The 25,133-nt window shown below is 37.4% G+C and overlaps 2 protein-coding genes across 2 annotated transcripts in view; both read left to right on the top strand.

Annotated features, from left to right (window-relative positions):
- LOC124361390 overlaps positions 1–10,904 on the top strand; it is a 42,464-nt gene extending 31,560 nt beyond the window's left edge. The window contains exons 9-12 of the mRNA XM_046815438.1: positions 2,266–2,446; positions 6,800–6,940; positions 9,798–9,960; positions 10,877–10,904. Coding sequence (XP_046671394.1) covers positions 2,266–2,446; positions 6,800–6,940; positions 9,798–9,960; positions 10,877–10,904 — 513 coding nt within the window. The remainder of the gene's footprint in view (positions 1–2,265; positions 2,447–6,799; positions 6,941–9,797; positions 9,961–10,876) is intronic.
- Positions 10,905–11,759: 855 nt separating this feature from the next.
- Positions 11,760–15,587, top strand: LOC124361391 (protein ELYS-like). Its single transcript, XM_046815439.1, has 3 exons — positions 11,760–12,173; positions 14,701–14,815; positions 15,528–15,587. Exons 1-3 carry the CDS (start codon positions 11,977–11,979, stop codon positions 15,585–15,587), a joined length of 372 nt encoding a protein of 123 aa, XP_046671395.1. The 5' UTR covers positions 11,760–11,976.
- Positions 15,588–25,133: the final 9,546 nt, after the last annotated feature.

A 25,133-nucleotide genomic window follows, 5' to 3' on the forward strand; every position in this document is an offset into this window, starting at 1 on the left:
GACTCAACAAAGTCAGTCATACCAGTTTCCATTAAACTGTCTCAAATATTATTTGATCTACAAGGACCACCCCTTCTGAAGTATTATAATCAACACAGTATGGAGATGTAACACTTATACATCAGACTCAACAAAGTCAGTCATACCAGTTTCCATTAAACTGTCTCAAATATTATTTGATCTACAAGGACCACCCCTTCTGAAGTATTATAATCAACACAGTATGGAGATGTAACACTTATACATCAGACTCAACAAAGTCAGTCATACCAGTTTCCATTAAACTGTCTCAAATATTATTTGATCTACAAGGATCACCCCTTCTGAAGTATTGTAATCAACACAGTATGAAGATGTAACACTTCTACCTCAGACTCAACAAAGTCAGTCATACCAGTTTCCATTCTCAAATATTTTTTTATCTCCAAGGACCACCCCTTCTGAAGTATTGTAATCAACACTGTATGAAGATGTAACACTTCTACCTCAGACTCAACAAAGTCAGTCATACCAGTTTCCATTAAACTGTCTCAAATATTTTTTGATCTCCAAGGACCACCCCTTCTGAAGTATTGTAATCAACACTGTATGAAGATGTAACACTTCTACCTCAGACTCAACAAAGTCAGTCATACCAGTTTCCATTAAACTGTCTCAAATATTATTTGATCTACAAGGATCACCCCTTCTGAAGTATTGTAATCAACACAGTATGAAGATGTAACACGTCTACCTCAGACTCAACAAAGTCAGTCATACCAGTTTCCATTCTCAAATATTTTTTGATCTCCAAGGACCACCCCTTCTGAAGTATTGTAATCAACACAGTATGAAGATGTAACACGTCTACCTCAGACTCAACAAAGTCAGTCATACCAGTTTCCATTCTCAAATATTTTTTGATCTCCAAGGACCACCCCTTCTGAAGTATTGTAATCAACACTGTATGAAGATGTAACACTTCTACCTCAGACTCAACAAAGTCAGTCATACCAGTTTCCATTAAACTGTCTCAAATATTATTTGATCTACAAGGATCACCCCTTCTGAAGTATTGTAATCAACACAGTATGAAGATGTAACACGTCTACCTCAGACTCAACAAAGTCAGTCATACCAGTTTCCATTCTCAAAAATTTTTTGATCTCCAAGGACCACCCCTTCTGAAGTATTGTAATCAACACTGTATGAAGATGTAACACTTCTACCTCAGACTCAACAAAGTCAGTCATACCAGTTTCCATTAAACTGTCTCAAATATTATTTGATCTACAAGGATCACCCCTTCTGAAGTATTGTAATCAACACAGTATGAAGATGTAACACTTCTACCTCAGACTCAACAAAGTCAGTCATACCAGTTTCCATTCTCAAATATTTTTTTATCTCCAAGGACCACCCCTTCTGAAGTATTGTAATCAACACTGTATGAAGATGTAACACTTCTACCTCAGACTCAACAAAGTCAGTCATACCAGTTTCCATTAAACTGTCTCAAATATTATTTGATCTACAAGGATCACCCCTTCTGAAGTATTGTAATCAACACAGTATGAAGATGTAACACGTCTACCTCAGACTCAACAAAGTCAGTCATACCAGTTTCCATTCTCAAATATTTTTTGATCTCCAAGGACCACCCCTTCTGAAGTATTGTAATCAACACTGTATGAAGATGTAACACTTCTACCTCAGACTCAACAAAGTCAGTCATACCAGTTTCCATTAAACTGTCTCAAATATTATTTGATCTACAAGGATCACCCCTTCTGAAGTATTGTAATCAACACAGTATGAAGATGTAACACGTCTACCTCAGACTCAACAAAGTCAGTCATACCAGTTTCCATTCTCAAATATTTTTTGATCTCCAAGGACCACCCCTTCTGAAGTATTGTAATCAACACTGTATGAAGATGTAACACTTCTACCTCAGACTCAACAAAGTGTCCCAGACTCATCAGATTCCATTAGAGTGACCCAAATATTATTGGATCTCCAAGGACCACGCCTTTTGAAGTATTGTAATCAACACTGTATGATAAAACTGTATCTAATCCAAATAAAATAACTTTCAAACAGAGAAAAAAATCAAAATGAAAATAGTTAGCAAGAAGATAGCCTTGCTATTGAAAGACCTTACAAAATAAAACGTTATAAATGTTGGTTCTTGTACTAAGTGTAGTGTAGTGTAGATTAAATTTATATTTTTATTGTGCTAACCAATGTAAAAGTGAAGTACTAATGTCCACTTGTTGCTTACAGAAGGAACTAAGGGAATACTTGCTGTGTGTGGCACTGGAGTACGGCATGATGGGGTTCCTGCGTAGCTGTGTACACGACTGGTCGGACGGTAGTCATGCGGTGGCGGGCTGTACACTACCCAACTTGCTGCACTGGGCTTGGGGTCGTGTAGACCGGTACAAGAAGTGTCTCGATGGATTGTGTAAGTCAATGAAATATTGAAAATGTAAATATTACTTTTAGGTCAGGTTTACAAACTCATATTTTAGTTGTATTATAGACTCTTATTTATATACATTTAATGTGTTGTATACTGATGGAATAAAGGTGATTCTCTCTGTCTGTCAAAGCTCGAAACGATAAAATTGCTATCTAAAAATTTAACAAACAATAACACCTAACTCGTTTAAATATAATTAACCCTTTAAGGAGTATGGACGTTATATGACGTCTTCTTTTGATAGGCTAAAATGAGTAAAGGATAAAATCCAAAAAATTACGAAAAATAGTAAAAAATAAAAAAACTTTAAAATCTCTTAAAAATGTGTATTTACATTGGAAAGCTTAATAAAAAAGGACTACAAGTCAATATTTCTACTTTTTCAAAATCAAATGTTTTATTCCTCACTACGACAGACTCGATCAATATTGCCTGCTACTTGGACCACAGTAACAAGCTAGATGGTTGATCAACAAGTATAAGTCACTCTCACAGGATAAATATGGCCATAGTATGAAGTATACAAGGAATGGTTAGTATATGTTGCAGCATATTCTGACAGCAAAGCGATGCGCGCGACGCGACCTTGAGTCAGTGGCTTCTACCAGGTGGCTACTGCGATCAGGTGGTAAAATCAGATTACAAGTGAATGCGAGCACAAACATGGAGGTTAAGTATGTTGCCGATAGATGGAACCACTTTACAGACAAATCTACTTAAAGGCAATCAGTAATAGCAATGCATTTACGATAATACAAAAATACAGAGGCTAAACGTCATGACGTCCTTACTCATTATGTAGCGTTTACACGCACTCCTTAAAAGGTTAAAAACTTCAGGTAACAAAGGCCAAAAATGTATTGACAGAATAAGAGGGATGTGCTTTTAATCAGTTTGAAATACTCGTACTGATATGGATTACTTAGTTTATAAGACAGGCATTTACATCTGCTTATAGCTTTAGAAATAGTGTGGATGTGGATGGTATTATTTCTTTTATTATCATTGGTACAAATGTTGTTCTAAACTGAAAGTTGTTCATTATGTCTTAACACTGACATATATACATGCACACATTAATTATTATAAGTTGTTAAAAATATTTTACCCATGAGTCTGTTTGGAATATTTTTGCTATTCTTTTTGCTGCTTTCTGCTGTATGAACACATTTTTTGAAGAGGCTATTGACCCAAAGTGGAATAGGTGAGAATCACAGGAGGCGTAATAAGCTGCATTTTACATTGACAGACAAATTCAATTCTCAAACTTTCTCTATAAATAAGAAAGTATAGGTAGTTTACTGTAATATTGGAGTATTTATGACTCCCCACTGTACTACCTAACAGTATTGTTCAGATATAATCCTAAAGGTTATACAGGCTCTTATCCTCAGTGTTACTGTCCTAGACTGTCCTAATAATAACTTTTAAAATATTTTCTTTGATTCAATAAGGTTGTCATGTGTATAACACTGAGTTGCTTTGGTGTATTAAAAACAGAATCTTTTACAACTACAAACAAGCATGGACCTCTAAAACAGATCCTTGTCTAACTCCACTTTGAGTAATTTTATAATTGGATTGTTCTTGATCTTTTACAACCATTTGCTTTGTATTAATTAAATAAGAGGAAATCAACTGTAATTAATTGTTTTTAAATCCATAACTAACAAATTTGTGAACAAGTAATGAATGGGACAAGTCAAAAGCTTCAGTGAGGTAAAATAAAGTTGCAGATGATATAAACCTATTTTCAAAGTTATCTAAAATACTGTTTTATTATCCATTCTATGGCTTAAGTAGTGAACTTAAATTTAGAAGAAAACCAAATTGTTTTAATGTAATAAATCTCATGAAAAAATATTAGTTGTTCTTTACCACAACTTTCAAAAACTTGCTAAATATGATATCAATGAGATTAGTCAATAATAAGACTGGTTTATTTTTAAACAATTCATTAGAACCTGTAATAGTCATCACTTAAACTTAACTTTAAACCAGATCTAGAAACTTACTGGTCAATACACCAACAAGAATACACAGTTCACAATCTTGTATCGATCACATTTTTATTAAACACAGAAAATTAAATTCATTTAAAAGTGCTGTGTTCGATATTGATCTGACAGACCACTGTGCCATAGGTTTGAAATGGGAAATAAACTGTAAGGCAAATATAATTAAGGAAGACCGATTAAACACACAGGTTAGTCTAGATTATAACATGATTAGAGAAAAGGTCTGAAAACCAATTGGGAAACTTTGCTAAAATTGTACTTGATGTGAATTATTGTTATGACATTTTCAACCAAATTTTGACTGACATAGTAAATAGTAGTAGCAAATCTAATAATACAAATTCCAAGGTGATAAAGGCAAAGTCAATAAGTCCGTGGATGACAGCTAGGTTATTAAACAAATTGGAAAAAAGGAAAAAACTATACAGAACTTACCGAAAGAGGCCTTATGATAATGTATTTAAAATCTATTACATTCGATTCTGTAATAACCTAAAATATTAAATTGACACAGAAAAACCAATATTGTTCCAAGAAACTGTGTGACTGTAAGGGGGATTCGTAACAACAATAGAAAATAATAAACATTTTGACGGGTAGGAATGTAAAAAGGCATCAGTAAGATAACTTAAGATAACGGAGTTGTGGTATCGGACGCAAACATTGTAGCAGAAGAGATAAACAAATATTTTATCTCTGTTCAATCAGCTGACTATCACGGTCAAGAACAAACAACAACAAACTGTGCAAGCTGCTTGCCGGCCGCGCCGCTGCCTGCGCTAGTCTCGCCAGTACATTGCGTTCATTCCTTTTTTATGTTTCCAACAACAGAAACAGAAGTCGAAAATATTATCAATCAGCTTAAGAATAAATGATCAACTGGATTCGACGCCTTTAGTACCAAACAAAAAAAATAAACAATTTTATTACACCAGTATTAACTTATAAATTGCAGCATGAATACCGGAAATAAACAAAAAAAAGTATCGTTGTGCCACTGATAAAAAAAGAAAACTCCACACAATTAAGCAACCTTAGACCGATCAGCCTACTACTAATATTTAGACTGCTGTCAGTACGTAGGTCCAACATTCTTTAATAAATTGCCTATTGATATTAGATCAATAGATAAATTAAACCTTTTCAACAATAGTGTATTTGACTGGTTAGTTGAGATAAATGATGTTAGATTTTTTTAATAGAGTCATTAGTTAAAGTTAAAAGTTACTGTTTATTTTACATAAACATTTATTTGGTTTCATATAGCAATTGTATATAAATGGTGTTGTATATATGTATATTTACTGTGTGTGTTATTGAATGCGTATACATTCAGTGTGTAGTAGCATTGATCTGTCTGTGTATGACAGAAGTTATTTATATGTTTATAATGTTGATGTCTTTTTTAACCCTCCCAGTGGCAACTACTTTTTCTCCAAGTGGCGGGACTTTTTCTCACATTTTGTATTGTATCAATATATACATATTTTTAGCTCTAAAAATTATATAAATATGACATATTATATATCAAATTAAACTGCACAAAACACGCAATGTAACAATGTTAAAATAATTTACTTACCTTGGTTTAGTTGAAAAGTAGATCAGTTGAAAAACCAAAATAGTTTTTTGAAAATTTTAATTTTAATGTTTGGCTTCAATTATGAAATTAAAAAAATAGCTAAAATAAACTATTCTTGATTTTATAAAGTAATCACTAATATATAGGGGTCAATTGTTAGAATTTGTCATTTTTAGACAAATCTTAAAATAGTCAGACTCGCTTAATTATTTTCTAGGCAGATTTACAACTACTTGTGGAGTTGTTTTATACAATTATCGTTTTCATAAATTTTTCTTCCTTAATTTTGATTCTATATATTTTTTTAACTTCATTATAAACATTGTATTTATTTTTTATTTCTACCTTTAAGTAATTAATGAATTTTGTTTCTAGTGTTATTGACTGTTTAATTTCAATTATTATTATTTATTGTATTATTAATATGATTTATTAGCTAAATTACCCTATAACTCGTTTGGCACAGCTTGTGTACATCCTTTTTTTATTATCTACATATATTTCTTTAACTTAACAAGTGTTGTTTTAGTTCTGTTTATTAAATGACTAATGTATTTTAGTTAAATATGTACATTTTATTGATTTTTTATTAATTTTATCCATTAATTAATTAAATTAGCTTAGATATTTAGACTAGGCTTTTAGCAATCGCTAACATGTTCAAGATTTCTTAAAATGTTATGACAATAAACATTTGAATTATTTTATATATTTACTGTGTTGTTTTTTCAACAGGTGTTCCGTTGTTCGACTACTCGGGCACTGCATTAGATAGCAATGATGTAGGTCTGTTCCACCATCTTATATGTCAACTTCATGACCTCCAGGACCTATTCCATCTGGTGTTAGACAAATACCAAAATTGTATTATCCAAGGTAAGTTCAGCTTTATCCTTTCCGATCTCAGTTTCAGTGATCCTGTCTTCCATCTGGTGTTAGACAAATACCAAAATTGTATTATCCAAGGTAAGTTCAGCTTTATCCTTTCCGATCTCAGTTTCAGTGATCCTGTCTTCCATCTGGTGTTAGACAAATACCAAAATTGTATTATCCAAGGTAAGTTAAGCTTTATCCTTTCCGATCTCAGTTTCAGTGATCCTGTCTTCCATTTGGTATTAAACAAATACCACAACTGTATTATCCCAGATAGGTTCAGCTTTATCCTTTCCAATCTCAGTTTCAGTGATTCTGTCTTCCATCTGGTATTAAACAAATACCACAATTGTATTATCCAAGATAAGTTCAGCTTTATCCTTTCCAATCTCAGTTTCAGTGATCCTGTCTTCCATCTGGTATTAAACAAATACCACAACTGTATTATCCAAGATAAGTTCAGCTTTATCCTTACCAATCTCAGTTTCAGTGATTCTGTCTTCCATCTGGTATTAAGCAAATACTACAACTGTATTATCCAAGAGAAGTTCAGCTTTATCCTTTCCAATCTCAGTTTCAGTGATCCTGTCTTCCATCTGGTATTAAGCAAATACCACAACTGTATTATCCAAGATAAGTTCAGCTTTATCCTTTCCAATCTCAGTTTCAGTGATCCTGTCTTCCATCTGGTATTAAACAAATACCACAACTGTATTATCCAAGATAAGTTCAGCTTTATCCTTTCCGATCTCAGTTTCAGTGATCCTGTCTTCCATCTGGTATTAAACAAATACCACAACTGTATTATCCAAGATAAGTTCAGCTTTATCCTTTCCGATCTCAGTTTCAGTGATCCTGTCTTCCATCTGGTATTAAACAAATACCACAACTGTATTATCCCAGATAGGTTCAGCTTTATCATTTGAAATCTCAGTTTCAGTGATCCTATCTTCCATTTGGTATTATACAAATACCACAACTGTATTATCCCGGATAAGTTCAGCTTTATCCTTTCCAATCTCAGTTTCAGTGATCCTGTCTTCCATCTGGTATTATACAAATACCACAACTGTATTATCCAAGATAAGTTCAGCTTTATCCTTTCCAATCTCAGTTTCAGTGATCCTGTCTTCCATCTGGTATTAAGCAAATACCACAACTGTATTATCCAAGATAAGTTCAGCTTTATCCTTTCCAATCTCAGTTTCAGTGATCCTGTCTTCCATCTGGTATTAAGCAAATACCACAACTGTATTATCCAAGATAAGTTCAGCTTTATCCTTTCCAATCTCAGTTTCAGTGATCCTGTCTTCCATCTGGTATTGTACAAATACCACAACTGTATTATCCAAGATAAGTTCAGCTTTATCCTTTCCAATCTCAGTTTCAGTGAACCTGTCTTGCAGGTAGGTGTACAAATGTAACTAATATGCCATGAATCATGTTTCCTAATATATAAATGAACCAGTAGTTTTCTTCATAAATAATTGTACTTTTTAAAATGTTATACTTTTTTGGCAAGAAGGGACAATTAGTGTGTAATAAAAAAAGTACTTTTTAAATAAGTGAAACAATTCCAGTTGCAAAGTCCCACCTCTAGTCATGACACTCAGATTCGTTGCTGGTGTTACTATGACAGAGTTCCAGTTGCAAAGTCCCACCTCTAGTCATGACACTCAGATTCGTTGCTGGTGTTACTATGACAGAGTTCCAGTTGCAAAGTCCCACCTCTAGTCATGACACTCAGATTCGTTGCTGGTGTTACTATGACAGAGTTCCAGTTGCAAAGTCCCACCTCTAGTCATGACACTCAGATTCGTTGCTGGTGTTACTATGACAGAGTTCCAGTTGCAAAGTCCCACCTCTAGTCATGACACTCAGATTCGTTGCTGGTGTTACTATGACAGAGTTCCAGTTGCAAAGTCCCACCTCTAGTCATGACACTCAGATTCGTTGCTGGTGTTACTATGACACAGTTTCAGTTGTACCGTCCCACCACTAGTCATAATGTCACTATGACACAGTTCCAGTTGTAACGTCCCACCACTAGTCATAATGTCACTATGACACAGTTCCAGTTGTAACGTCCCACCACTAGTCATAATGTCACTATGACACAGTTCCAGTTGTAACGTCCCACCACTAGTCATAATGTCACTATGACACAGTTCCAGTTGTAATGTCCCACCACTAGTCATAATGTCACTATGACACAGTTCCAGTTGTAACGTCCCACCACTAGTCATAATGTCACTATGACACAGTTCCAGTTGTAACGTCCCACCACTAGTCATAATGTCACTATGACACAGTTCCAGTTGTAACGTCCCACCACTAGTCATAATGTCACTATGACACAGTTCCAGTTGTAACGTCCCACCACTAGTCATAATGTCACTATGACACAGTTCCAGTTGTAACGTCCCACCACTAGTCATAATGTCACTATGACACAGTTCCAGTTGTAACGTCCCACCACTAGTCATAATGTCACTATGACACAGTTCCAGTTGTACCGTTCTACCACTAGTCATAATGTCACTATGACACAGTTTCAGTTGTAATGACCTACCTCTAGTCATGGTGTCACTGTGAAAAAGTTCCAGTTGGAATGTCCCACCTCAAGTCATGACGCTCAGATTAGTTTAAGGGGTCACTTTGAGGCAGTTCCAGTTGGAATATCCCACTTCTAGTAATTATAACGTATCACCTTTAAATTTATGTACTATAAATTTTGGTAAAATCTGAAAATTAAATTTCAATGTAGTGGTCATTTAAACAAGTATTGCAAAGTTCTTCATCGTGAGGTTATATGATATAAGAAATGTATCAATTTTGATGTGGAATGACTGATTGCCAGGCAACTACGAACAACAGCACACAGCTCTCAGTCTGGTCACACAATTCTATGATTCGGTGCTTTGGTGTGTGAGATACAATATCTTACCAGAGACGAACGCTGGGGACACCAAAGGACATATTCCGTACTTCACTGACATCATTGTCAACTCTACCATATCAAGGTCAGTGACTAAAACTTTTATTATTTTTCCAAGTACGTTTACCACAACACCAACTTTCAGGTTCCATTATATTAAAAGTTGGTGAATGGCTACTGTTATGATGTTAGTTTTAATGTTGATCTATCAAGTAACTTGCATGCAACAGAATTTTACACCTCAAGATTTTTTTTTTTTTTTTGACCTTGTATGGACTGCTTGAAGTCATCTTTTCTCTCACTAATAAACGAAGTCTTTACTAATATTCCAGAGTCTTAGATTTTATCTCTTTTATTCTAAAACGTTGCGTTTCTGATTGCCATACCAACGGGTAGTAATCAACTCCAAAAAATAATTTACAGGGTCTTCAGATATATATTTAAACTATATATAATATCTCAGTGGGTAATATTCTTGTCTTTAAACTGCTTTTAGCTCGTAATTCCTGGAAAGGAATTTATGAGGTTAGAGATATAGGTACCGTTTGTGTTTTCATTCCACATATCAAAAAGCCTGGGTTCCACTTATTGTCTTAATATGATCTTACTTGAAACTCAGGAAACAATAAAAATTAGGTCTTCCATCTTAAACTCAAAAGTCATAAAGAGTTTTGGATTTGATGAACTCTTCCAAAAAACAAAGAGAAGCTATCTGGAATCTGCTCAGAGACACTAGACCTGAACACCCAATCAATTCAGGTAGGTCTCAGCCTCAATGGCAGTGGTGATAGCAGAGCCACAAATTGTTGCTAATAATTTCCATACATTTTTGCGGAGACTGATGACCATTTTGGCTTTACAGTACCTATTCCTTCTTCTCATACCTGTAATAGGCTACCACCTTATTTTTCACTACTCCACTTTCAATGGATGAGGTGGTTACTCATTCATTCTCGATCCTCCAGTCTCAAACTGTTGGTATTTCTGTAATATTGTTGAAGGCCTGTGCGGATGAGGTTGCCCCTCTGACTCACCTTACAAACTCTTCTTTTGAATTTTGCACTTTTCCATTTTCTTTAAGCAGGCTATCATCACTCCTATCGACATTAAGGGTGACAATAAGGACCATAAATACTATAGGCCTATTTCCATCTCATCTGCCTTTTCTAAAATCCTTGTGAAACTTATACTTATCTACCTTTTATCTTAACTGTAAGTAAATAACATTTTAATTCCAGAACAGTTTGGTTTCAGATCTGGTGTATACACTTGACGCTATGCTTGATTTTGTACTCAAATTTTCCATTGTGACGTGGGTAGTAAAAAGCAAAGCACACTTCTGAACTTTTCTTTTACCTGATTAAGGCCTTTGACTTCCAGTTCAAATCGTGTTGAAACATTGTGTACAATGTTAAGAGAGCAGTTTTGGTAAAGATTACTCTCAGCAAGGTCGAAATATGTGAAAAAGTTAATTGTGTAAGCAATGTTTGTATATGGTGTGAACGGAAGACTTTGATGTTAGTTATGACACCGGGTGCCTAAGAATTAAGATGACACATGCAAGTTCAGAGAGGATTCAAAATTACATTTCGTCATTGGAGAATATTATGGTTCTAGTAATTTGTTTTAGTTCATTTTTATTGTATTTATTTATAGTTTTAGTTTGAAATATTAATGATAGTTTTAATTATTTTTTGTTTCTATGAAATTTATTTGTAGCTATTGGTTTTAGCAGTAAAGAATATGAGTACGAGCATGCTACAATGACATCCTTTACTTTTGTAAAGAAAAAAGAACTTTGTACACGTTCATAGGGGTATAGTTTAAGGAAAATAAGATAACAAACCTAACGAAGAATTAACAATGAAAATTACATTTCTTTGAGAGTACTCAGATCCTTGACCTTATCAAACTAAAAAAAGGATGGTTAAGCAACCTTTAAAAAAGTCATACATTAATTTACTCTGTTAAGCAGTAATGTAGATCAAATTGTTACAACCCTACTGTGATTGCACGCAGGAGGGCGGAGTTGCATCAGCTGGGCAGGAGTCTGAAGCAGCCCCCGCCGCCAACAGGACTGTTGCTAGTGGACGCAGTGATCATGCAGGAGGGAGCTGGCGATAAGCTGACAGACCAGTGGGAACGGGAGGGGGGGACCACCACGATGGGCAAATACCCCCCGTCCTCCGTACAGTCCCTGCTGCGTTCCTACCTGGTCCGTGGCATTCCCATCCACGTCAAGCACTTCGTAGTCTCATACTTCCTGTACGATATTGTCCACACGCTCCACCCACACAGGTTAAACATATCAGTTATTGAAATAGTCAATAGTTTGAGGAATAACAGTGATTGGGGCACTTCAGTCTTAGTACTTCCCCAAACTCTACTACTTCCATTTTATATTATTTCATTTCCTTCAATCATTCAAAAAGTTATATTTTTGTATCAAAAACTGAACTAACTTTAACTAGTTATCTTAAAAAAATTTTATCATACAAGTTGTATGAAACAGTTTGTTTTTTATATTTGTTGTGTAATGTTAATAAAAAATTCTGCACAAATATAAATGGCTGCCATCTTAATGTTTTTTTACAGACTGATACAGTGTTGTCCACAGGATGTGCAAGTAGTAACTAGGTGCTAAATTAGTTTCAATCATTTAGAAACTGTATTTGTTATCCTGTGCACTTGGGTTGCTTCTATTTCATTCCATACCCCTCGAAACTGCTGTGTTAGATATCCTGTGCACATGAGTTGCTGCTATTTCATTCCATACCCCTCGAAACTGCTGTGTTAGATATCCTGTGCACATGAGTTGCTGCTATTTCATTCCATACCCCTCGAAACTGCTGTGTTAGATATCCTGTGCACATGAGTTGCTGCTATTTCATTCCATACCCCTCGAAACTGCTGTGTTAGATATCCTGTGCACATGAGTTGCTGCTATTTCATTCCATACCCCTCGAAACTGCTGTGTTAGATAACCTGTGCACATGAGTTGCTGCTATTTCATTCCATACCCCTCGAAACTGCTGTGTTAGATATCCTGTGCACATGAGTTGCTGCTATTTCATTCCATACCCCTCGAAACTGCTGTGTTAGATATCCTGTGCACATGAGTTGCTGCTATTTCATTCCATACCCCTCGAAACTGCTGTGTTAGATATCCTGTGCACATGAGTTGCTGCTATTTCATTCCATACCCCTCGAAACTGATGTGTTAGATATCCTGTGCACATGAGTTGCTGCTATTTCATTCCATACCCCTCGAAACTGCTGTGTTAGATATCCTGTGCACATGAGTTTGCTGCTATTTCATTCCATACCCCTCGAAACTGATGTGTTAGATATCCTGTGCACATGAGTTGCTGCTATTTCATTCCATACCCCTCGAAACTGCTGTGTTAGATAACCTGTGCACATGAGTTGCTGCTATTTCATTCCATACCCCTCGAAACTGCTGTGTTAGATATCCTGTGCACATGAGTTGCTGCTATTTCATTCCATACCCCTCGAAACTGCTGTGTTAGATATCCTGTGCACATGAGTTGCTGCTATTTCATTCCATACCCCTCGAAACTGCTGTGTTAGATATCCTGTGCACATGAGTTGCTGCTATTTCATTCCATACCCCTTGAAACTGCAGCTAGTCACTGCCTGGCTTTGTATGATCGGTCCGGACAGGGCTGAGTTACTCTTGTCCCCTACTTAACGCTACTAATCAATATAATGAATTCATTGCTATTACTAACATTAATGATATAGTTATTAATCTCCACTCATTTTTATCATCTATGCTGCTTTGTTTTTGCAATAATTTTTTTTAGTTTATTTATTTCCAAAATATTTGTTTTATATCGTGTTTTATTTAAAAGCGTGCAATTTTACATATTATAATTATTTATAATTCAACTTTTTATTTTTTCATTTATACACAGCATTTCTTATCTTACTATTATTGAGATTATTATTACTTTGTACAAATCTAGATTAGAACGGGATAGAACGCACAGACATTGGGTTTTTGCTGTCAATTTTTATACGTTTAACAAACACAACTATAAATTTATTTGAGTTGATAAGCATCATATCAGTCTGTATATTCAATTCTTGTTGAGCTGAACCCCATTTTAGTTAATCAAAGAAGAGTTAATATTTTAAATATAACAATATTGAGTCATTCTTTCATAATCTTATCAAGTATGTCATCAGTTTTTGTCTGTAGTTTTAATCATCGGCAAGTCCAGCATATTTTTGGTTAGTGTAATAACAACCCTCATATTCAATTTTCTTCGTCGACTGAGTGTACAACAAGTTATGTTGTGTATTTAGTTTGTGCCATGACTTATCACACATTTTTGTGTTATTTTATGCCTTAATTTTTATTGTTTATTGTGATATTAATTGCTTGCTGTTGATGCTAGATCAATTTATCTTGAAAACTATCTTCTAGGGTCCACTGATTGAAAGAACCCATAAAAGTACACTTTTTTCACATAATTAGAAATTTTCTATTGCACTGTGATCTTTCTCAACCAGTAGAGAATTCTACTTATCATGTTTGTATCATCAAGTAATAATCCCTGGCTTTCAGCTTTATTTATTCATAACAATTTACAACAAATATAGATGACAAACTGTTTTGATTTATTAATATAACAAATTTATTTGGTGGGAATATTAACTTTTAAAGTCTAAAACTGAGCAATAAATGTCTTTATCATACTGCTGTTAGTTTCAACTGAAGCTTGGATATGGTTAATGTTACTAGTGATTGGTAAACCCACAATGTTGCAAGTTTAAACTTTACTTCTCAATGTTTCAGCTTGAGTGAAGACGTAAAGACAAAACTGCTCTCATATTGTTCAGAATTCGGACATTCAGACAGCCAGTGTAAAATTGCTACTGCATTTTGGTGCTTGGATCATTGCAAATACCAGGTAATTTAAATCAGTTTCAAAGTGTAATGTTAAAATTTTGCTTAACTTTAAATTTAATCTTGAATGTTCGCTATTATATTTTTAAGTACCCTGAAAGCTGTTTTAGATTATGATAAATCTGCTCATGATTTTGTAGTATTAATTGCTGTAGACAATGTCCATAAATGTAATGGTTTATGAAAATGTGTATTGAGCCTCCATTATTGGGGGACAAGGCTGTAGTGGAACCCTGTAAATACATTTATTTATAGATAATATAATTACAATTTATTTATACCCAGATTTAAGGATTTCTACTACATTGAAGTTTGCTGCTGGTACCAAGATCCAGATGTACAAACACAGTGATAGGAAGTATACTCCATGCAATATAAACATATTGTCACAGGAGGGAAGGAGTATGCTGCTGTACAATGCTGCCAATAATGAGGACATCCAGATGTACTGACACACTGTCAGGAAGTATACTCCACGCAATATAAACATATTGTCACAGGAGGGAAGGAGTATGCTGCTGTACGATGCTGCCAATAATGAGGACATCCAGATGTACTGACACACTGTCAGGAAGTATACTCCATGCAATATAAACATATTGTCACAGGTGGGAGGGAGTATGCTGCTGTACGATGCTGCCAATAATGAGGACATCCAGGTGTACTGACACACTGTCAGGAAGTATACTCCATGCAATATAAACATATTGTCACAGGTGGGAGGGAGTATGCTGCTGTACGATGCTGCCAATAAGGAGGACATCCAGGTGTACTGACACACTGTCAGGAAGTATACTCCATGCAATATAAACATATTGTCACAGGTGGGAGGGAGTATGCTGCTGTACGATGCTGCCAATAATGAGGACATCCAGGTGTACTGACACACTGTCAGGAAGTATACTCCATTCAATATAAACATATTGTCACAGGCGGGAAGGAGTATGCTGCTGTACCATGCTGCCAATAATGAGGACATCCAGGTGTACTGACACACTGTCAGGAAGTATATTCCATGCAATATAAACATATTGTCACAGGTGGGAGGGAGTATGCTGCTGTACCATGCTGCCAATAATGAGGACATCCAGGTGTACTGACACACTGTCAGGAAGTATACACCATGCAATATAAACATATTGTCACAGGTGGGAGGGAGTATGCTGCTGTACCATGCTGCCAACAATGAGGACATCCAGGTGTACTGACACACTGTCAGGAAGTATACTCCATGCAATATGAACATATTGTCACAGGTGGGAGGGAGTATGCTGCTGTACCATGCTGCCAATAATGAGGACATCCAGGTGTACTGACACACTGTCAGGAAGTATACTCCATGCAATATAAACATATTGTCACAGGTGGGAGGGAGTATGCTGCTGTACCATGCTGCCAATAATGAGGACATCCAGGTGTACTGACACACTGTCAGGAAGTATACTCCATGCAATATAAACATATTGTCACAGGTGGGAGGGAGTATGCTGCTGTACCATGCTGCCAATAATGAGGACATCCAGGTGTACTGACACACTGTCAGGAAGTATACTCCATGCAATATAAACATATTGTCACAGGTGGGAGGGAGTATGCTGCTGTACGATGCTGCCAATAATGAGGACATCCAGGTGTACTGACACACTGTCAGGAAGTATACTCCATGCAATATAAACATATTGTCACAGGTGGGAGGGCCAATGCTGCTGTACCATGCTGCCAATAAGGAGGACATCCAAGTGTACTGACACACTGTCAGGAAGTATACTCCATGCAATATAAACATATTGTCACAGGTGGGAGGGAGTATGCTGCTGTACCATGCTGCCAATAAGGAGGACATCCAGGTGTACTGACACACTGTCAGGAAGTATACTCCATGCAATATAAACATATTGTCACAGGCGGGAGGGAGTATGCTGCTGTACCATGCTGCCAATAATGAGGACATCCAGGTGTACTGACACACTGTCAGGAAGTATACTCCATGCAATATAAACATATTGTCACAGGTGGGAGGGAGTATGCTGCTGTACGATGCTGCCAATAAGGAGGACATCCAAGTGTACTGACACACTGTCAGGAATTGTACTTTATTTAATATAAAAATATTGTCAGGGGAGGGAATGTTTACTGCGAGATGTTATCTCGGAGTACCAACATAGTATTAGGAAGTATATTCCTAGTAATGTAAACATATTGTCATAGGAGGGAGTTAGTTTGCTGCTGGATGATGCTGTCAATAAGGAGGACATCCAGGTGTACCAACATCGTACTGTGGTCTGCCTACTGTTAGCGTCTGGTCACCATAAACTAGCTCTGCATTACCTCAACATTCGAAAGCCTGGTTTGGTTGAGCCTGAGGATATCAGGTGATGTATTGTGCCTGAAATAAAATAAAAAACCTTATTGTGTATTAACGTGACTCTTGGTAACGGCTGTCTGGCTTATTACAAATAAGAGATTGGCAAAATTATTTCTTGTTCTCAAGTAATTTGGTAACTTTGCCAAAAAGGGTTATCAGAATTAATTATATTAAAATGTACCCCAAACCTCGGTGGAAAAGCACTTTCTGTCATTAGGCGTACTAACTATGTAAGGAATGTATAAGGTGTAGCTATTAAATTATGAGACTGACGCTGGTGTGGATCAAGGAGGCATTTGTCAACCGCCATCAAGCTCTTTAATATGCGTCTAGTCTCGTTTCATCAGAACCAACGTTCACGTTATTGTAGTTTTCTTGTTTTGCCAGATAAAATGGTTAGTGTAATAGTAAAACAACTAATTATTTTTAAATTCCACTTGGAAAAACTGCTACTGAAACTGATAATTTACTAAAAGAAGTGTATGGTAGTGAATGTAAATTGCGGCTACTTGTTTTTGAATGGCGTTTTAAAGATGGCAGAGAAGACATACAAGATGATTTGCAGCCAAGTTGCCCTTCATCGTCAAAAATGGATGGAAATTACGAATAAATCAGGAATTGATTTGGTCTGACCATTGATTAAGTATTGGGGCAATTGGTTAAACTGTAGGTATTGATAAAGAATGTGTAAGGCAAATTGTACATGACAATTTTAACATGTGAAAAGTTTGTGCTAAAATGGTGCCTAATGTTTGTACAACAAGAAGCTTGCAAAAATGTTTGTATGCGATTGAAAATGACCCAAGTTTTTTGAAAACAATAATAAAATGTGAGGTAACTTGGTTTTTTACTTATGATCCAAAAACAAAGCACCAATTCTTGCACTGAGAGCCGAACTTCACAGAGACCCAAAAAAAGCTCGTAGGAGTAAGTTTAAATTTAAAGCAATGATGATGATGATGATGATGATGTTCTTTTTTTATATCCATGGGATTGTGTACCTTCACTGGGTTCCTGAAGATCAAACAATAATTCAATATTATTACCTTGAGGTACCTTCTAAACTAAGCCAAAGGGTAAGGAAAAAACACCTCGAAATGTGGAAGGACAAATAATGAGTTCTCCACCAAGACAATGCACCAGATTATCCTTCCTTATCTGTCTAGAGGTCCCTAGCCAAGTACAGCATCCTACTGTTAGTATTCACCAGATCTTGCACCATATAAATTCTACCTGTTCCCTAAAGTGAAATCTGCATTAAAAGGGACAAGATTAAGTCTGTGGAAGCTGTAAAAGAGAAAGTGGTACATGTCCTGAAGGAGATGACAGAAGATGACTTCCAGCACGTTTCTAACAATGGAAAATTCCCATGGAACGTTGTAGTGATAGAGAAAGTGGTAAATTTAATGTAACAGTAAGTGATTATCTATAAAATTAAAATTAAATTTTTTACAACAATAGTCTCGTTATTTCCTAGCTACACCTCTTATTTCAGTAATGTAATATATAAATAAGGAAAAATTTTATTAAGGATGGTACATCATGGTTATGCAGACATTCTTATAGTAAATTATAAGAGTTCATGAGGTTCAGTGTAAAAAGTATGAAAAAAGTCTGTGTATTATTTCATATTTACCAAATTTTTGTTTAATTCAAAGTACGTTGGTTTCATAAAAATTTTTGAAACAATAAACTAATTTACTTTAAAGTAGAGAATGTATTCATTCACGTATTACAGGAAGGATGAGCTTACAAGTTTATATTATCTCTGATTATAATAAATCTCAAGAGTGCAAAAAAATTGGTTTTATATCAAGAATTCTAAAAAACAAGATTTGATTATTAAGGTAAAGTGCAATAAATATTTCTATATCCACGGAAAGTCTAGGACGCTACGCTTTGTCAGGGTGAACAGTATATGCTTAGCTCTAGAGTGCAGTAAAGTTCAGTACCTGAATACTCTACTACTGATATATATTTTAGTGAGAGTAATAAATTATGTTTTCTATCCACAGAATGAAAATGACTCTGTTACTACTCAATGGGTTGATCCATGAGGCATTTGAATTCCAGCGCCACCACAGTTCTTGCAAGTCTGAACTTCTTCATCAGTTCTTCTCAGGTATGTGTTTACTCAATGCTTACTGCTACATGAGGAGCCGGTTATAGCAGAGACTTGCATGCTAGGGGACATGTATACTTGGGTCCTGTTAACTCTGGTCTATCCGTTACCTTGCACGTTGGGGAACATGTATACTCGGGTCCTGTCAACTCTGGTCTATCCGTTACCTTGCACGTTGGGGAACATGTATACTCGGGTCCTGTCAACTCTGGTCTATCCGGTACCTTGCACGCTGGTGGACATGTATACTCGGGTCCTGTCAACTCTGGTCTATCCGTTACCTTGCACGCTGGTGGACATGTATACTCGGGTCCTGTCAACTCTGGTCTATCCGGTACCTTGCACGCTGGGGAACATGTATACTCGGGTCCTGTCAACTCTGGTCTATCCGTTACCTTGCACGCTGGTGGACATGTATACTCGGGTCCTGTCAACTCTGGTCTATCCGTTACCTTGCACTCTAGGGGACATGTATACTCGGGTCCTGTTAACTCTGGTCTATCCGTTACCTTGCACGCTGGGGGCCATGTATACTCGGGTCCTGTCAACTCTGGTCTATCCGTTACCTTGCACGCTGGTGGACAAGTATACTCGGGTCCTGTCAACTCTGGTCTATCCGTTACCTTGCACGCTGGGGGCCATGTATACTCGGGTCCTGTCAACTCTGGTCTATCCGTTACCTTGCACGCTGGTGGACAAGTATACTCGGGTCCTGTCAACTCTGGTCTATCCGTTACCTTGCACGCTGGGGGCCATGTATACTCGGGTCCTGTCAACTCTGGTCTATCCGTTACCTTGCACGCTGGTGGACAAGTATACTCGGGTCCTGTCAACTCTGGTCTATCCGTTACCTTGCACGCTAGGGGACATGTATACTCGGGTCCTGTTAACTCTGGTCTATCCATTACCTTGCACGCTGGGGGCCATGTGTACTCGGGTCCCCAAAATTTATTTTTGCGTACAGTAAATTTAGGTTCCTCAGGCAGAATGAAATATATAAAAAAAACCTGTTCTTTACTTCAAACAAATTGGGTTACATCATTTACTTTAATGTTTGTCCTGAATTATTTTAATGTAAAATGTCAGTATATTTTTGTTATATGATAATGTCTTTCATGCCACAGGTTGTGTTGAGATGAACAAATTAGACATTGTATTCAAGCTGCCACTGAATCCTGCTGAAGAAGACGATTTCATGTCTTTCCTAGAGAAAACTTCACATCCACAATCAGATGACCTCAGGGTCCTCTACCTCCTGTCACGGTCCAGGTACTGTAACTAGTCTCATGGTTTATCTATGTTAGTGCTGATCAGCGGTCTTCCATGAAATAGACGCAGGAGATTCGCAACTATGCAAAACATAAATGTAGAAAATATCATTTTCTATATTAACTGCACATAATTTTTTTTTCTCCTCAGGGAAAGAGACGATTGTCCCCGGCACTTCCTAAAAGGACCTTTGCGCCTCTCTTATATTTTTGTCTTAAAAATCAGAGACTTTTACAAAAGTCAATTACATTTGAGGCCTTCTGTTCTCTAGTGTCCTTGAGTGTTCTCTGAGGAGACATGACTAGGAAAATTTTAACTAGTTGTAGTTATAGCAAGACAACTTAGCCGTATGTGTTCCGCTGATTATTCTGCTTCTCCACAGAGTCTGCATTCATCAGTCTGACTAAGACCCACCTTCATCAGATGTTTTCTAATGGGGTCATGTCCTGTCAGCATCCCTATAATTATTCTTATATCCTCCTTATAATGATCTAGGAGGGATGTCCATCCTTTAGCATAACTAGAGATAAACATTTTTTATTGTCTTAATCCTGAGGCCCTACCCCAATTAAAGTATCTTGTCTTCTTTTCCCAATATTTTACAAGAGCTTTGCTGTAGGATAAAGCTACTCCGCAGCCAAGCTCTAGCCCTACCATTAGGGACTCTATCCCTTTTTTTGGCAAGGGTACCTGCTTTTTCATTATCGTGAGTGCCCTAATGGCCTGGCACCCAACTGAGTGCAACTCTGTTCTTCTTTGCCAGTTGTACCAGACCATACCTGCATTCCCAGTTATTATTACCTTTTTTCCTAGAAGCTTTATTGCGCTTAGAGCGGTTGTCCTCATCACCTCCTGCCCCAGTGGAGTGTATCCCAGGACCGCTTGAAGCACCAGGGTTCAGCAGGAGCTCATCGCTCCTCTAAGGCTTAGGCAAGCTATCCTTTGAAGACTCTGTAGCCTCTTGGTAGCTGTTTTTGTCCTACTTTCGGCCACCACACTAATGCAACATATGTGACCATTGGTTTTATAATAGTTTTCATATATCCAATAAATCATTTTTTTTTTCAAACCCCATATAAATCCAAAGAGTCTCTTGTAGACACCAAGAGGCTTTTGTCACTTCAGATATTGTGTTCTCAATATGTGGGTTCCAGGTCAGCCTCTCATCCAGGACTACACCCAGATACTTGACTTCTTTTGAGTGTTTTATCGTGATTCCTTCCAGTACAGGTTTTACAAGCTGTAACTTTATTTCCTGGTAAAGGTTATCATGTTTGTTTTTGATGGATTAATCCAAAGACCTTCCTCGTAACACCAGTTGCTTATAAAATTTAATTCTTCTTGAATAAGGCATTCCAGCATGCCTTTATTTTTCCCTTTGACCATAAGCACTAGGTCGTCAGCATAGCATATTACACTTATTCCCCTCATCTCTGCTTTAGTTGGAATGTCAACATCACCATCGCCCGCAGGAGGGGTGACAGAACCCCTCTCTGGGGGCAGCCTTTTCGGACCGTGATGGTGACTGATTCGTCCCAAATCTTTTACTTTTCTGCTTTTTGGGAGGGCTAAAATCCACTTGACAGCATCTGAGGGAACTCCAAACCGTTCCAGACCTACCTTCAGTGATTGATATACTACTCAGTCGAAAGCTCCTTCAATGTCCATAAAAATGCTGACTAGGGCTTCCTTTTAATGAAGGTGTTCTCCACCCCTTCCACTAAGCTGTGGAGAGCGGAGGTAGTTGATTTACTTTCTATATAAGCATGTTGAGATAGACTGAGTGGGTGTACTTGTAAGGTTTCATCCCTAATGTGTCTATTGATTATTTTTTCCATAGTATTCACCATGAAGGAGGTTAGGGGGGGTCTAAACGAGTTGGGTTGAGTCGGATCCCCATCATTTTTCCGCACAAACACCACAAGTGTTGTCCTCCAGCTAAACCTTGGGTGTAGCTGCTTCTGAACAGAGTAATCAGAGGATTTGAGGATATGTCCAACCCTTCTTTAAGAAGGGCAGGATAAACTTCATCCACCCCAGGAGATTTAAATGGCTTAAAAGATCTTTTTGCCCATTTAATTCTTTTAGATGTGAATATCCTTTTTGACCACTGTCTGGACTTGGCTACTTCCCGACCAGATCTCTCCCGACTAGAGTACAAGAATCCTCATTTCATGTCAAGTGATTGCCCGAAAAGTGTGTTTCCAACAGCAGCTCTAAAGTTCTTTGCTAAGGAGCCCATTGGGTTAGAGTGGTCACATAGGAGAGCTTTTAGAAGCCTGTCAGCCTCTGGTAGGCTATTAATAGTTTTTGCAAAAAAAGGTTCTTCTTTTATTTTTCCTAATTTATTTTTTATATTCGTTTAGAGCATGGAGATAAAGGATCCATGTCACCTTTCCTTTTTGCCCATTTTAATAATTTTCGAGTGTTTCTAACCTCCCAGTCCACCAAGGCACATCTTCCGTTTTTCTCATTGGCCTTATGATAGCGTGTTCAACTAGTTGAGCAGACCTTTCTAATTCAAGTTCATTTTTCTCCCAACTCTTCAGCTCTGAATACTCGGTATTCCCTCCAGTTGGTAGATTTAGGAACCCTGTTGGTCATGTTCACCTCAACTCCAGCCTCTATGTCCTCACCTCTGGGGTTTATGTTAGTGCTTCCCCAGAAGGTGTGATGAGCGTTATAGTCACAGCCTCTCTGTCTGCAGTGCTGCAGTAGCCTTTCTATTTCTACTGGTGCTGGTGGACAGTGTGTTGAAGGGTTGGGGAAGTAAGCTGAGGCTATGATTACCTCTTTTTCCACTTGTTGTGAGGCTACTTTCACAGACACCGCCACCATATCTTTTTAAATTATATCTGTAACAGGGAGAGCTGTTACATGTTTTGAAATTAAAACACATGGTCTTGGATTTTCAATTGAACGATCATATATGAGATTACGAACCTGATTCGTCAATCCTTGATGTGACCTATGTTGATTCAAGGTTCCTGGATTAGGGGCATATCCTCCTACTCAAGATGTCGGTTGCGCCCTTGGCATCTGTGTGAGGCACATACTTACGCCTTTATACCACCTCCCCTGGTGGTCCACTCCTGTCCATCCTCTTGGAGCGTTTGGTAACAGTGCCTCCTTTTCTTTCCCTTGCCTAAACAGGTGGTCCTTTCAGAGAGGGTCCCTTCTTCAGGATGAGGGAGCATCAGTTTTTCTTTTTGAACCACCTTCGGGAGTAGACCTCTCAGGTAAGGTATGTACAAATTGCTTTGATACCTTTTCGGTCTCTTCCACTTCCATCTCCTCAACGGTGTTCTTTTCTTTGGTGACGGTCTCAGATTTTTCTGAAGTCTCCCCCAACTTTTTTTGGTTCCTCACTGTTCCCCTGGTGTTTCTTCTTCAGTCTTAACTGAATTTTACCAAACTTGTAGCTGAATTGTGGACCCTCTTTTTCAAGCTTCTTGCTGTGGCGCAGTCGACTGCCAGGGTAAGCAGCACTGACTTTCCCTCGTCACTTCTACACAGGATATTCCATCATCAACTGATAGTTCTTTTTTGTGCTTTCAAGAACCTCATGATCTTATCAGTGGATTCATTTGTGCTATTTGGAAAATAGGCAGTCATGACGATTCTTGCACAAGGGAATTTCTCCCTCTGGTACAAACCTCAGACTGGCCCCTTCCCAAAGCTTAAGAGAGTCTTGCTTTCCTTTCAGCCATTCTGCTTTGTTGTTATTTTCACATGTGAAAGTCAGGACTCCCTGTCTCCTGTTGGTCCTGTGGTAGCTTGGAGAGTTAGGATCCTCCTGTTCTTTCACGATCGCTTCCAGGATGGAGTTGTGAATATCTTCCATCTGTTCAGATGAGAGCAGGGTTTCGGGAAAATCAGAGTGTAATATTCAGGACTTCTGCTAAGAAGTCTGCCTGTCTTCTTTGATTGTTCAGTACAGCTCGGGTCAGCACCCATTTCCAGTCCCTTTTTTTTGTGTATTTTCATTCACATTTTTAGAGGTGCTAGAGCTCTGGTTTGGTTTGTTTTTTGTTGATTTGTACTCATAGTGTTCCACGAGTAGGTATCTAAAGGTCACACCAAGCATTGTCCCGCTCTACTTGGGGAAGGCTATGTTTAAACTGGAGGTTGCCAGGTATCCAGAGTGCAAGCACTCCCTTGACCACACAGCCCTTGGCATATGCTGTTCCACCTTGGCTTGGAAGATAGAGAAATTAGGTATAGTAGAAGTTAAATTTTTAGGAAATGTTTCTCGATAGGTGAGGGTAGACTGAAAAGGAAAGTGAGGGTGGTAAAGGATAGCCAAAAATAAGCCTGCCTGTTTAGCTCAGCCTGATCAGATTTTTTATAAAAGACAAGAATTGGGTGAGACAGTTCCCATATGTGGGCGCACGAAATACAGCACTTAGGAAGGGAGAAGGTGGACGCTCTGGATTGGCACATGACCCCGCTACTTCGCACACTAATTTTTGTTTACATAAGTGCGATAATTTATTAAGCCTATCTGCTTGTGTTTTATCTAACTGGAAGTACTACAAAAAACACATTTAGCAATCTGTAATTTGT

The sequence above is a fragment of the Homalodisca vitripennis genome, chromosome 4 (genome assembly GCF_021130785.1).
Source record: "Homalodisca vitripennis isolate AUS2020 chromosome 4, UT_GWSS_2.1, whole genome shotgun sequence".
Taxonomy (NCBI): Eukaryota; Metazoa; Arthropoda; class Insecta; order Hemiptera; family Cicadellidae; genus Homalodisca; species Homalodisca vitripennis.

Bases quoted from the DNA above. Each gene is read 5' to 3' on its own strand.
- LOC124361391 (XM_046815439.1), top strand. From the start codon at position 11,977: ATGCAGGAGGGAGCTGGCGATAAGCTGACAGACCAGTGGGAACGGGAG. The intron at 12,174-14,700 runs GTTAAACATATC...TCAATGTTTCAG, and splicing joins CACACGCTCCACCCACACAG to CTTGAGTGAAGACGTAAAGA. The intron at 14,816-15,527 runs GTAATTTAAATC...ATATTGTCACAG, and splicing joins TGGATCATTGCAAATACCAG to GTGGGAGGGAGTATGCTGCT.